Raw genomic sequence first — 15,287 nt, forward strand, 5'->3', positions numbered from 1 at the left:
GTGCCATCAGGGCACAAGGCCAGCGACTGAGTCTGTGACAGTCAGTCGCGGTACCCTCTTCTCTGTGGCAACTAAAACAGGGGTTCCAGGAGCGGTACCCAGAGGTTAGTGCAGTCTTTGCAGTCTTTGAGACGTCTTAACAGGGGACCAGCTTGGTTTCAGGCCCTTGGAGATACTCAGCACAAGTAGAGAGAGTCCAGTCCTTTCGCTGCCCATGGCAGATTCAGCAGCTGCAGGCCAACCCAACAAAGCAACAACACAGCAAAGGGGTAGTACTCCTCCATTGCAGCTCTTCCAGCTCTTCTTTTTGGCAGGTTCCTTGATTCCAGCAAGTTCTAAAGTCTTTGGGTCTGTGCCCCAATATTCATACCAGCAATTCTTTTATCCTCTGAAGGCAGAGGGTCCTGTACCTAGTCCAAACCAGTTCTGGTCCGTCTTGGAGCACTTTGTTTACAAGACTCCTGCTTTTCCTTTGACAGTGTAGGCCGGGGACATCAGAAGCACTACAGGAGGTGGAGCCAGCATTGTGGGAGGCAGGCACAGCCCAATTCAGACCCAGGTGCTACTCCTCCCATCCATCTATGTGCAGATAGGTCTATTCAGCCCTGTGCTGACTCACCCTGTCTCCTGGAGTCTCCCCCAGCCCCTGTCACTCACAAACCAGACAGATAATACACAGCCTCACAGAGGTAGGCTGGATGGTTAGGCAAGAAAATACCTACTTTCTAAAAGTGGTATTTTCAAACACCGAATGTTAAAACCAACTTCACTGTAAGATGTATTTTATCATTCTGATTTCATGCTTACTAAACTCTAAGTTCTACCATGTTTCCTGAGTCAGTTAAGATTATAGGATGTTATAATCAACCTGTCCATTCTGGCCTATGGGGAACAGGTGGCCTTGCAATAGTGAAAAACGAAGTAGGCTGTAATTCACTATCCGGAAATGCCCAACACACCAGGGCTTGTCCTACCTTTCACATACAATGCACCCTGCCCATGGGGGTACCTCGGGCCTACCTTAGGGGCGACTCATATAGAAAAGGAAAGGTTTAGGGACACACCGCGTGGCCTCCCTCAGGCTCACAGGCTCAGGCTCACAGGCTCTGCAATGGCAGGCCACAGTTGCACTTTACAGGCTGTTTGCGTGGATGTCACAATCCAGTGCTGCAGCCCACCAACAACATTTGATTTATAGGCCCTGGCACTCGCAGTGCACTTTACTAGGGAATGACACATAAATCAAACAAGCCAATCATGGAAATAACAATTCATAACACATTTTACAACAGGAGCACTTGCACTGTACCACTGATCAGCAGTGAGGAAAGTGTGCAGAATCTTACACCAGCAAAAACCGGGAGGTCAGAAAACAGAAAGTCAGGGGAAACACGCCAAACATTTCTTTAATCAGTACTTGTAGGAAGCTGGCCCTTTATATAGTGGACCAAAATGAGGTACACTGTGTAAAGAGTCTAGGCAACTCTTATTGGTTTACAGTGGCAACAATTAAAACACTAAATGCTCTTTTGAGGCAGTGTGGGCGAGCAGTTCAGGCTTTTTAGGGGATAGTGTCAAGCAATATTGCACACTGTCAGTAAGAGAGACACACACAATAAAAAAATTGGACACCAATTTATAAAAAAGAACAGATTTTTGTATGAAGTTAGACACCAGAATCTTCTTAATGAAAGGCTTGCTTGAATCCAGTGGTGTGGAGAGCATGGCTCACACGTCTGAGAATACCCATCCCACTCTGGTGACAAATGCAAAAACCACAGTTGATGGACAGAATGCAGAACAATGTCATACATTCACCCCAGTACAGAGATCTGGGCCTAAATCCATGGTTTTTTTGCACTCCACACCACCCCAGTTTAGACATGACCCCGTCCATCACCACCTTTGGTTTTTCTTTGTTCGCCCTAAGTTGGCTGGGTATGTTCAGACATGAGTCCCTTGCTCACTTTGCCACTGGAGTCAAGCAAGCCCGGCTGAAGACGGCTGGAATGCCAGAAACCGGTCCTGGGAAGCTTGATTCTGGTCCAGGGAAGACCTGGCTTGGCAATTCGGGCTGGACTGTTCCCATGAGGCACAGGGTCAGACGGATTTGCATATGGCCATGTCTGAACTGGGGTGGCGGAGTGAGCTAAAGAACGGTGATGGATTAAACCCAGATCCGTTGACTGGGGGTGAGTGTTTGTATTGTCAACGCTCCGTCCATCACCACCTTTGGTTTTTCACTTGTGATAAGCAGCAATGGAGATGGACATTAAAGAGGTATATCTGCTCAAGCAGATATGTCCTCATATGTGCTATAATGCACACTGCATTAGGGCTTCAAGGCCTGCTGTAGGGAAGACTTGCAAATGGCCAATGCAGTGTCTTTGGCATGATGTTGGGAGCTGGCTCTGTATATACTATACCAAAGTAAGTTATAGTGGGTACAGAGTCCAGGGGATCCCCAACGGCTTACACAGGTAAAAGTAGATAATACCATACTCTCTTTTTGTGGTAGTGAGTGTGAGCAGTAAGGTCTTATCACAGGGTAGTGTTAAGCATTTATTGTACACACTGGCAAGTAATTATTTCAGACACTCAGACTGAACTCTGACCAATCTGTTTTGTATAAAAATTATTTATTTTATTTTTATAACCAAGCCAGGCCTGGTGCAGGTAAGTGAAATAATACTTTGCAGCAGTAGTACAGTTGAATGCAGTTGTAAGTATCTCATTTGGATACATGTAGGTAAATTATTCAGAAACAGTTGAAATTACTTTTCAGTTACTTTGCAATTACTGTATGATTACTTTTTAGATTACCCAGGGCTATGTTTTTTCCCTAAAACTGTATTCTTTGCATACCCAATTGGCAACTCTCTGGACACAGGTAAGTCCCTTGTAAAGGGTACCCTTGGTACCAAGGGCACTGTGACCAGGGAAGGCCTCTAATGGATGCAGCACATATTGTGCCACCCTTAGAAGCCCTGTACCCTAACACACACATGCTGCCATTGCAGGCTGCGTTTTTTGGTACAGAGCAAAGTGAAGAGTTGACAGGGCACACATCCCTTTGTGCAATGCCTACAATCCACTGCCACCCTTCTAGCTGGGTGCACTAGATCACTGGTGAGGGTACAGATGCATGAGCCCGGTACCCCTACAGTATCTAATTCCATTCTTAGACATTGCAAGTGCAGTAAAGCCATAAAGAGTATATGGTCTGGGAGGTTGTCATTACGGACGCCACAGCACCATAAAGGCTTTACTGAAATTTGTTATCAAGCTTCTCAGCACAATAAACCCACACTGACGCCAGTATGGGATTTAATGCCAAATGCACTCAGAGGAAAAACAACCTAACTCTAGTGTCCTGGTTGACTGGCTGCTCACCAGCTGCCACTCCCAGACATGTTTCTGGACCTTTGGATCGAGAATCTCCCACTCTCTTGGTCCTGAAACAAAGCACATCCTGGGCAGATGTGCAAAGCCTACTTCCCCAGGATGTACCGCTTTTGGCCGCCATAGGTGTGGCAGGATATGCTCAGACGTGAGTCCCTTGCTCACTTTGCCACTGGATTCAAGCAAGCCGGGCTGAAGACGGCTGGAATGCCAGAAACAGGTCCTCGTAAGCTTGTTTCTGGTCCAGGGAAGACATGGCTTGGCAGTTCGGCTGGACTGTTCCCATGAGGCACAGGGTCAGACTGATTTGCATATAGCCATGTCTGAACTGGGGTGGTGGAGTGGGCTAAAGAACGGTGATGGATTGGACCCAGATCTTTTGACTGGGTGTGAGTGTTTGATTGATTCAGATGCTCCGTCCATCACACCCCCTTTTGTACCGCTTTTGGCCGCCATAGGTGTGGCAGGGTATGCTCAGACGCGAGCCCCTTGCTCACTTTACCACTGGATTCAAGCAAGCCGGGCTGAAGTCGGCTGGAATGCCTGAAACTGGTCCTCGGAAGCTTGTTTCCGGTCCAGGGAAGACATGGCTTGGTAGTTCGGGCTGGACTGTTCCCATGAGGCACAGGGTCAGACTGATTTGCACATAGCCATGTCTGAACTGGGGTGGCGGAGTGGGCTAAAGAACGGTGATGGATTGGACCCAGATCTTTTAACTGGGTGTGTGTGTTTGATTGATTCAGATGCTCCGTCCATCACACCCCCTTTTGTACTACTTCCCCAGGATGGGCAGGGGCCACGAAGAGGAAACTTCAAAGACTTGCCGCCTTTGTGAGCTGACCCAGCCATTAGCTGCTCCCAGCAACTGGACCGCACTGGTTCTGCCCCCACTTTGGGCAGGAGAATCAGCAGGAAAATCAAGATAGGAAGAGAGGTGTACCCACCTTTGCCTAACCCACCCCTTAGGTGGAGGAGGCGAGGTGAAGCACAACTCTGTCCCCGCCATCTTGAAGAGGGGGTACCCAGCCAGTGAGGCTTATGACACATCCCACTGGAGGGTGGCAGAATAGGGGGTGCATCCACCCCAAAGAAGGGACCCATTGGTCCCAACCTGTACCTACCTGAAATCCCCTAAATTTAGTATTTAGGCGCAAACCCAAACCTTGCCTCCTAAGACAAGAAAGTAGAAGGACCAAAGAGCTGTACTGAAGGAAGAAGAGGACGACACCAACTGACTTGGCCCCAGCCCTACCGGCCTGTCCAGACATTGACCAGCGGAATCCCAGTGTGTCCTGCAGCCAGCAACCCCCCAAAATCCAGAGGACCTGGCTTGCTTTCCCTAACAAGACTTTGTCTCCCGTGAGATTTGCTCACCAACAGACTCTGGCTTCAGCCATATCTGTTAGTCTGCACCTCTTTGCACAGACACCCACTGCCCAAGTTCGAGTGGCATAACACCACAAGGAGGTCTCCCTGGCAATCCTGGCCTGGGATCTGGGCGATCCCAGACCAACCTCAAGCCTGCAGCCCCTTTCTGAAAGATCCCCCAACCAGAACCGGTAAGAGAAACCAGACGCCAAGACATCCCTGCACTCAACGTCACACAGCATTGGGTGGCCCAACCGACGGTATCCCGGTATCACAAGACATCCCAACTGACCTCTCTACCGGTGGTTGCCTCCAGACGTTTGTTCACGAGTCTGCAGTGTTTGTTGCAACCGGGGGAATCCCTATTGAAAACAAGGCACCCGACGCCAAACCAGCACCCTGCCCCCAGCCGCCCCGTGCTGCTGTGGGTACACCTTGTGTTCTAAACTGGATCCCCCTTTGCCCTGAGTCTAAGTTCAGGAGCTTTGCTCTCACAACCGTGTGGCCTGATCATGAGCATCTACCAACCAGTGTCCCCCTATCCCCATTGAATAACATTGGTAATCAGCACTCTGCACCATAGAAATGTCTGTGTGATAGGGAAACGGCCACTACAACGCAGCCGTTTCCACAAAAACCTTTACCACGCATGCATTACAACGCTTGCCTGGTTAGGACAGCCTTTACCACGTATACCTTTTACTATGAGATACGTAGCAAAGTAATGTGTGGTAAATGCAAAGAAAAAGGGGGTTTGGGGTGTCTCTCCCTACCCCCCCCCCCCCAAATAAAAAATAAAGCATGGGATTAAAAAGGGGGGTTGAGGGGAGGGTCTCTTCTCCCCCCCCCCCCCCCCCCACACCAATCAGCGTCGTAGAGAGGACGCTGGAATAACCGTCTGCTTCCTCTTTACGACGTACGACCGATGTACAACCGACGTAACCAACGAAGATTAAGAGAAGACGACTTAAAAAGTTAAGGGGAATTTTAGTTTACAAAAAAAAGGTTAAGGGCAGGGGTAATTATAAGGAGTGGGGGTCATGTAAGGGAAGAGGTATAACCTTTAACACGAGTATGCCCTCACCGTGCATAAATTTACAACAAAAATTGTTGTAAATCTATGCGTGGTAAAGGAATATTCGTGGTAAAGGTCATGCGTGGAAAACTAATTCCGTTGTAACGCATGCGGGGTAAAGGCATGCGTTGCAATGGAATTTGTTGTAACGACATACAACCAGTGTGATATCTAGGCATTTCACACTGATTAGCAAAAGTAGTCAGAAAAGTAATCTGTGAAGTAACTGAAAAGTAATTTCAAAACATTTCAACTACATTTGAACCTTCATTCAATTGTAAAACATTCCATAAGATTTTGCAAAGTATTATTTCACTTACCTGCACCAGGCTTGGCTTGGTTCTAAGAAACAAAATCACATAATATTTTTGATACAAACAAATTGGTCTGAGTTCAGTCTTTGAGTGTGTGACATTATGTTCGAGGCATGTGGGCTGCTGAATTCATATCCGTGCATAGTTCGCCGCCTAGTGTTGGGTCCGGATGATTGCACATTGTTGTCCTGGAAGAGTCTTCGAAGTATCACGAGATAGGTGGCTCCTCCCCTGGACTACAGTGCGCATGGGCATCCTCTCCATCCTCAGATTGTTTTTTTCTGCCATTGGGTTCGGATGTATATTTGTTAACTCAAGTTCGGAATCTATAGAAAACTTTATATTTGGCCAAAAGGCCTCTAGGTATCGTCGGTATTGTCTTTGCGATCGGTGCCGAGTACTCGTTCCAGCTCAATCCTCGATCCGGACGTCAAGAAGAGCCGCGTGGCTATTCAGCACTAAAGGCCCGGTCGACGCCAGAGGCCTTATCGACGATCGATGATGGAATGGAGCCCATTCAAGAGATGTCCCGTTTGCATCTCCAAGTATCCTCACATCGATGTCCACCTGGTGTGCAACAAGTGCCTGTCTCCGGATCACGATGAAGCCAGCTGTATGGCTTGTTCGCGGTTCCGATCCAAGAAAACACTTCGCCTTCGACGCGCGGCGCGGAAGGAAGCCCAGCAGACTGCACCTGACCCGGTGAACATCTTCGATGCTTAGGAAGATGAGGGAGTCTAGCAGGAGGTTCAAGGGAACCTGTTGGATCCTGCATCAGAGATTGACTCCAGTTATGACCCAGAGGGTGAGGAGATGGTCGAAAATGAAGATGTCGTCGACGAGGTTGGAGACGACGATGAGGCCTTTGGGGCCGTAGTAGATAGCTCGAGCGAGGAGCTAGGCCCAACCGTTGGCATGGGGGCCGAGACTAAAACACTCTATAAGGCTCAGGTCGAGGGATCGCCACAAGGCCTTACCCAAGATCAAACGCATAGTTCTACAGCCTCGCTTCAAGGCCCGGCTACGGACAATTCAAGAGCCATCGGTTGATCGATCGAAATCGAAACAAAAAAAATCGGTGACTACAAAACCGAAAGCACCGGAAACAAAATCGAAACCGGAAGTACAACTTACTTTGGTCGGATCGAAGGCTTCTGAACCATTGGCTCCGACGAAACAAAAGAGTGCTATCGACCCGGAGAGGTCGCTACAGGGTGTCGAGCCGAAGGCCGGGGCACCGAAGAAGAAGGTTAGACATCGACCCAAAGAAGTCGGCGCCGAAGACCGTAGACACAAACAAAGGACTCGAAACACAGAACGTTCTCGATCCTAAACGTCGACTCGACAAAGCAAAAGTCAGCAAAGGCCTCGAGCCCAAAACAAGCAGTGGCTCTAAGGACCCCGTCGAGTCAACACAACCATCCGCCTCTTTTTCAATGCAGGTGTCTGACTCGCTGCAGCGCATTAAGGAGAAAGCTATAGCTGTCGGACCGAAGGCCACTCCACCCCCAAAGACGGTCAGTAAAACTCCAAAGGCGTAGGCACCGATTAAGTTTATACTGCTGCCGCCGGTGACACCTAAGGCGTTCGCCCCTAAGACTGGCGTTGAGGCGGCCAAGAAGGTGTCCATGGGCAAAAGCCTACAACTACTGAAGGGGCCACAAAGCATCGACCGCCTCTGCAGGAAGATCATTCGAGGCAATTCATCGACGCTGAGACTGGTAGACTTTCCATTTACAAGCGAAAGATCGCCCCAGAACAGCCTATGGAAGTCGTATAAAATTCCATTAAAGAAAGAAAGGGATTCTGCAACTTCACCTTCTTTTTGAATCTCTACAACAATATGGACAATAACCTGCTCCTTTTTCACCCACACATTCAGATATGGATGTAGGGGATGGTGACAATGAGGATTACAGTTATCCTGTAGACACTGATCCAGAAGACCACACTGAACCCTGGACAGACACTGTTGACCAAGGGGAGCCACAAAATGCCCCTGACAGTCATATCTATGCTGTTAAAACCTCACCTACAGAGACACGGCTGCGTTTAACTCGCTTATTGAGAGGGCAGCAAAAAATCACGATGTCCAGCTCCATGCTGACCCTATTGAAGAGGACTTTTTATTTGACACCTTCCCAACCTCAGAGAGAACTGTCAAGACTCTACCCATGCTAAAAGGTGTCCTGAAACACGCTGGAGACATCTTTAAGGAGACCACAAGGGCAAGAGTGGTAACCCCAGGATTGAAAAAAAAAATACAAACCAGCACCTGTGGACCCTACATATATCAGGGGACAGTTGCCATTGGACTCTCTGGTTGTTTCAAATGCTCGTAAAAGAGCGAACTCGCAGACCACGGGTGATGCTCCTCCCCCTGACAAGGAATCTAAAGTGCTAGAAGCCTCAGGGAAAAGGGTGGCAGCTCAAGCGGCCAATGTCTGGCGCATCTCCAACACACAGGCACTCTTAGCCAGATACGACAGGGCTCATTATGATACACTTGAGACCCTGTTACAACACTTGCCAGATGAGTATTAGGAGGCAGCAGAAATGCTAATACAAGAAGGGAAACTTATATCCAACGCATCTATTAAGTGTGCGCTAGACGCAGCAGACACTACAGCCAGGGCTATTAATACAAGCGTTATGTTACGAAGACAAGCCTGAGATACAAACCACCATATTCAATCAGCCAGTTAACCCTGATTACTTATTTGGCCCAGAAGTGGACACCACCTTAGAAAAAATTAAAAAGGACACAGACTGCAAAAAGTTTATGGGGGCTCTACAGTCGCAGCAGTTCAAGGGTGGTTCTTTTCATCGCTCCGACAATAGAGGAGCTTCCAGTGGCCAGGTGTCCCAGCAGACACAGTACAGTAAAGGAGGCACGCAGACCACCTACAACAAGAACAATAGGGGTGTCTATCGTGGAAACAGCACCAAGGGCAGAGGTCGTGGAAACAACAACTCCCGATCCTCCGCCACTAACAAACAGTGACGTCTTGTCACTACCCCCCAACCATATAACACCGGTCGGGGGGAAACTACAACGGTTCCTGCCGGTCTGGAAATCCAGCACTACAGACAGGTGGGTGAGGCAGCTTATCCAGTACGGTTATTGTCTGGAGTTAACATCCACTCCACCCAACATACCCCCAAAACACCGTCCTAAGTCCGCAGAGCATATATAGTTATTGCAGCAAGAGGTAGCCCGCATGCTGCAAAATGGAGCCATAGAGCTTGTGCCTGTAGAACAAAAAGGTACAGGGGTGTACTCGCTGTACTTCTTGATCCCAAAAAAGGACGGGTCCCTCAGACCCATACTGGACCTCAGGCCCCTAAACCAATAAATCTTGTCAGAACATTTTCACATTCTCACATTACAGCAGGTTCTACCGTTACTCAGTCAGGGAGATTTCCTCGCAACACTAGATCTAAAGGATGCATATTTCCAAATACCGGTACACCCGTCACACAGAAAATATCTCAGATTTACCATTCAGGATCAGCATTATCAGTTCAAAGTCCTCCCTTTTGGAGTAACAGCCCCCAGGGTGTTTACCAAGTGCCTAGCGACAGTGGCTGCGCATCTACGGAGACAGAACGTTCACGTCTACCCTTATCTGGACGACTGGCTTATCCAAGCAAAGTCGGCCCAGCAATGTGCCACCCACATGTCCCACACCATTGACCTTCTTCACAATCTGGGGTTTTCAATGAATTATCCAAAGTCCCACCTTCAGCCCGCCCACGTACGGCAGTACTTGGGCGCGACAATAGACACTCTGGCAGCCAAAGCACAGCCAAATTCAGTGAGGATCAACAACATACAATTGCTGATACGGAAATTCAAACCACAACACTCACTTCCAGCACGAGTGTTCATGCAGTTGATAGGCAAGATGGCCTCCTGCATCTTCATAGTCCCGCAGGCGAGACTACACATGTGTCCGCTTCAGCAGTGCTTAGCACGTCAGTGGAATCAGGCTCACGGACAATTGAAAGGCCTATTGTTGGTGACTGGTTGTGCATACAGCTCCCTGCATTGGTGGAACCCACAAAACCTTTGCAGGGGCCTGTGCCACAGATAATACTGACGACGGACGCATCTCTCCAGGGATGGGGAGCTCATGTACTCCACTACACAGTGCAGGGACTATGGACAACACAGCAGAAAAAGATGCACATCAACCTTCTGGAACTGATGGCAATCTTCATGGCAATAAAAGCATTCAAAGTACATTTGTGCAACAAAGTAGTGTTGATCCGGACGGACAACATGACTGCCATGTACTACATACAGAAGCAGGGAGGTACACACTCTCCACAGTTGTCTCATCTGGCTCAGAGCATGTGGAAGTAGGCCATTCAGAGAAACATCTTCCTCATGGCAGAACAACTCCCAGGCAAGGACAATCAGATGGCGGACCTGCTCAGCAGGCACAGCCACCAGATGCACGAGTGGGAGATACATCCATCAGTACTCCAACCGTACTTCCAGAAGTGGGGTCATCCAGAGATAGACCTATTCGCCACAAGGGAAAAGGCAAAATGCCAAAGCTTTGCCGCCAGGTTCCCACACCCTCAGTCGCAGGGAAATGCGATATGGATGAACTGGTCAGGCATATTTGCGTACGCTTTTCCACCAGCACCGCTAAAACCGCTAGTGGCACGCAAACTGAGGCAACACTCGATGACTCATCCTGGTTGCTCCAACGTGGGCACGCCAACCATGGTACACCACGTTTCTAGAACTCTCCGTGGTACCGCATCAAAGGCTACAACTCACACCCAGACTTTTGACGCAGAGCCATGGCGACATTCAGCATCCAGATCCGCAACAGCTCAACCTGGCGATCTGGCTCCTGACGTCTTAGAATTTGGCTACCTCAACCTGCCTCCTGACTGTATGGATATCATAAGGGAGGCAAGAAGGCCCACAACTAGAGCATGTTATGCGGCGAAATGGAAGCAATTTGCCATTTATTGTGCCAGCACGACATTAATCCGCTAGATGCATCTACTCACAACATCTGTTATCTGTTACATCTATACAAATGCAATCTGGCCTATGCTTCCATACGTATACATTTATCCGCAATAGCAGCTTATCTCCAAAACAGGCAGCATCTCTCACTTTTCAGAGTGCCTGCCATCAAAGCTTTTCTGGAGGGACTCAAACGAGTTATTCCTCCCAGACACCCACCGGCACCTGTATGGAACCTGAATGTGGTCCTTACCAGACTGATGGGTCCACCTTTTTAGCCTCTACACTCATGCGAGATGCAATTCTTAACGTGGAAAGTGGCTTTCCTAATAGCAATCACATCGCTACGTCGAGTTAGTGAACTTCAGGCACTAACTATCCAAGAGCCATTCATACAGATTCACTCCAACAGGGTGGTACTACGCACTAACCCTAAGTTTCTGCCTAAAGTAGTTTCACAGTTCCATATGAATCAAACTATAGAACTGCCAGTGTTCTTCCAGAATCCAGACTCAGTGGAAGAGAGAATGCTCCACACACTAGACGTCAAAAGAGCTCTAATGTACTACATAGATAGGACAAAAGATTTCAGGAAGACAAAACAACTGTTTGTTGCCTTTTCTCCCCCCAACACAAAGGCAACCCCATTTCAAAAGCAGGTATAGCCAGGTGGATTGTTAAATGCATACAGATTTGCTATCAAAAGGCTAAGCGCACATTAACGATTCCCCCAAGAGCCCACTCAACACGAAAGTTAGGGGCATCTGTGGCTTTCCTTGGAAACATTCCTTTAGAGGAAATCTGTAGAGCAGCCACATGGTCTACCATACACACATTTACCAAACACTACTGCGTAGATGTGCACTCCAAACAGCAGGAAGCTGTAAGACATGCTGTTCTAAAAACACTTTATCAGACTGCTGCAGCTGGCACGGGCAGCCGCCGCTAATAGAGGGACTGCTAAATATTCTATGCACAGATATGAATTCAGCAGCCCACATGCCTCGAACCGAATATGCTACTTACCAGTATGCATCTGTTCTTGGCATGTAGGGCTGCTGACATTCATATCGCCCGCCCTCCCCGGCGCCTGTAGCCGCTGCAGCACTCAGAATTACTCTTAGCATGGTCATCACTTACTGTACTACACTCCATCTCTGCCACAATGGCGAGAAACAATCTGAGGATGCCCATGTGCACTGTAGTCCAGGGGAGGAGCCACCTATCTCGTGATACTTCGAAGACTCTTCCAGGACAACAATGCGCAATCATCCGGACCCAACACTAGGCGGCGATCTATGCACAGATATGAATGTCAGCAGCCCTACATGCCAAGAACAGATGCATACTGGTAAGTAGCATATTCGTTGCTGCCTGAGTGTGTACAGCAAATGCTTAACACTACCCTCTAATAAGCCTTACTTCTCGCCCACACTACCACAAATAGAGAGTAAGGTTCTATCTACTTTTACCTCTGCCTACCTTTGCGGTTCCACTGGACTCTGTGCTCACTATACTTCATTTTGGTATAGTATATACAGAGCCAGCTTCCTACAGTTATGGGTGCAGATGTTGCACTGTAAGCTTGCAGGAATATAGGCCAACATATCCTGTGGGAGTGCGCAGAATCATTCTGGCACAATCCTGAAGTTTGTTTTCCAACAGAGACACAGTTTTACTGGAGAGGTACAATTCGTATGACACCATGGACCGGAAATAAGCATCTTGGTACCAGTTTAGGGGTATCATCCCTCATAAGCCAGGCTATCTTGAATCCAGTGGGACAGGGAGCACGGGACCCACGCCTGGGCATACCTTTCCCACGTAGAGCGACAAAAGCAAAAAGAACAGATGATGGATGGAATACTGAACAAATAAAACATTTCACCCCCAGTTACAGGTATGGGTTTAATCCATCGTTCTTTTGCTAATCATGCCACGGCAGTTTGCACCCAGCCATATGCAAATCAGTCTTGACCCTGATCCCCATGGGAACAGTCCTGCCCGAACTGCCAGTCCAGGTCCTCCCTGGATGGAAACAGGCATCCGGAGACCGGTTTCTGAGACCGGCTTCTGAGTATCACTCCATCAGCCAGGCTAGCTTAAATCCAGTGAGTGCTCTACCCATGTCGGGGCATACCCTTCCCACTTAGGGCGACAAAAGCAAAAAGAACCGATGATGGACAGAAAGCTGAACAAATCAAATATTCATCCCCAGTCACATATCTGGGCTTAATCCATAGATTGTTTTTGCTCACCATGCCACCCTAGTAGGCAGTTCAGGCTGGACTGTTCCTATTGGGGCAGCGTCAAGACAGATTTTCATATAGCTGGATCCAAACTGAGGTGGCATGGTGTGCAAATTAACAGTGGCTTGGGATACGGCCTGAATGATTACCAGTGGCTGAGATTTATTCAAGCATTCCATCCATCATTGTTTTGTATACTTACTAGTCGTTTTTAAGCCTTCAATGAAAGGACTGTTACAAATGTTTCTAGTAAGGAACTGCATAGAGAGGGAAAATATTAGTAGCGATAATGGACGTCCCTGGTTAGCGCCATCGATCAGTGTAAAATCGGTTGTATAATTACCTTTGATTATAATTTTTTCTATTGGGCATTGATGATTTGCCAGCATGAATTTTATCATCTCTTGAATCGATCCCTGTTCCGTTCAGTTGAAAGCTTTGGTTATTGGAACTGATAAATGTTTTAAAAGGCTTCATACAAAATGCTTGCAAAGGCATCTTGGTCTGAAGCAGTATTATTCAGCATACAAGTACTCTTCTGAAATGTGATCCTCCAGTTGCTAAACCAATTCAGGATCTAAGGGAGGGAAGTGAAAGTCCAAAAAGTAATTTGCTGTACAATCTTTAACCCTCTCTGATATAGTGTGTGCAGTATTCCTGAAAGAGCTGTAGATCTTCTGTTCTTTCATAAAGATTTCCCTTGTATTTATAAATACTTTTAATATAGTTTGTCAGACATTTTGAGTTTGAACTAATAAGCAGTTATGCTTGTTGCCCTGCATGTAATATTTTTGAATAGTAAATGGTATTTCTGTGTTTTTTCCCGGAGTATGACGTGCTCTAGTTTGCCTTTCTCAAAGCTTTGTATGTGATCAGGTAACAGATGAGTGTTTTTGATTCTAACTTGAGCCTCAGGCTTTTTGCTTTGACAGGTGAACAATGATGGCTGGTCTGGATATTTGTCTTTAATGATTGCTTTTGTGGCTTCCCACATAGTTTCGTAGGCCATTTTATTTTTGTACTTTTCTCAAAGGTAATTTTTTTTAATGTTTCCTCTATGGATGCCCTCACTATCTGGTCTCTAAAGGTGGTTTCATGCATCTGCCACTGAGATTGTGGTTATGTTTGTATTTGTTGCATGAAGTCTAGTAGGTATGGGTCAAATGGTACAGTAGGTTGCATCAAGACATTCACTTTTTTCTTTGTTGGCCCTCGAATTGCAATATATAGGTCTAGTCAAGCATGACTAGAATAAAAGGTAAAATCCTTGTCATAAGGTTGTTACTTTCGCAATACATCAACCAAGTTCAGGTTGATAGTCCCTTGCAGGGCTGGAGTGCTTGGATTTGTGCCTATTTGTTCTGTTTAGTGAGATATTTAGTGTGGAATTAAAGTTTTACTCTAGTATTAAGTCCTTGTTAGTAAATTCTGAGATTACCATTGCACTTTGCAAGATTAACTGGGATTGAATAATGAAAATGAACAGCCACACTTGGGTCCTGCAGACATGTTTTTTGTTATTTAACTAAAAATGTTGTAGCTTATTTCTCTCATAACAGCTTGGTTATGTGTTTTTTCCAGTTAATTCTGTTTTCTAATTGACAATTCTTGTTTCAGATTTGGCCACAAGTTGATCATCTCGGATATCTACAAGTTACCAGACACTGTTGCAATCCGTGATCAAGGAAATGGCCGATTGGTCTGTCTGTTGCCCAGTAGTCAGGCCAGGCAGAGTCCATCAGGATCTGCACAATCTCAAGAAGGTTCATCAGCAAACTGTAGTCCTATTGTTTTTGAAGAATTGGAATATCATGAGCCTATTTGTAGACAGCATTGCACAAATAAAGCAGTTAGGTGAGTGATACACTAAATGTTGACTATAAAAT

At 47.1% G+C, this 15,287-nt stretch overlaps 1 protein-coding gene across 1 annotated transcript in view; it reads left to right on the top strand.

Moving 5' to 3' along the window:
• MARF1 (meiosis regulator and mRNA stability factor 1) overlaps nucleotides 1–15,287 on the top strand; it is a 508,142-nt gene that overhangs the window by 233,888 nt on the left and 258,967 nt on the right. Inside the window, exon 14 of the mRNA XM_086949144.1 lies at nucleotides 15,019–15,255. Within this exon, the coding sequence (XP_086805270.1) occupies nucleotides 15,019–15,255 (237 nt within the window). The remainder of the gene's footprint in view (nucleotides 1–15,018; nucleotides 15,256–15,287) is intronic.

Source organism: Lissotriton vulgaris, unplaced genomic scaffold (assembly GCF_964263255.1).
Source record: "Lissotriton vulgaris unplaced genomic scaffold, aLisVul1.2 SCAFFOLD_694, whole genome shotgun sequence".
In the NCBI taxonomy this organism is placed as follows: Eukaryota; Metazoa; Chordata; class Amphibia; order Caudata; family Salamandridae; genus Lissotriton; species Lissotriton vulgaris.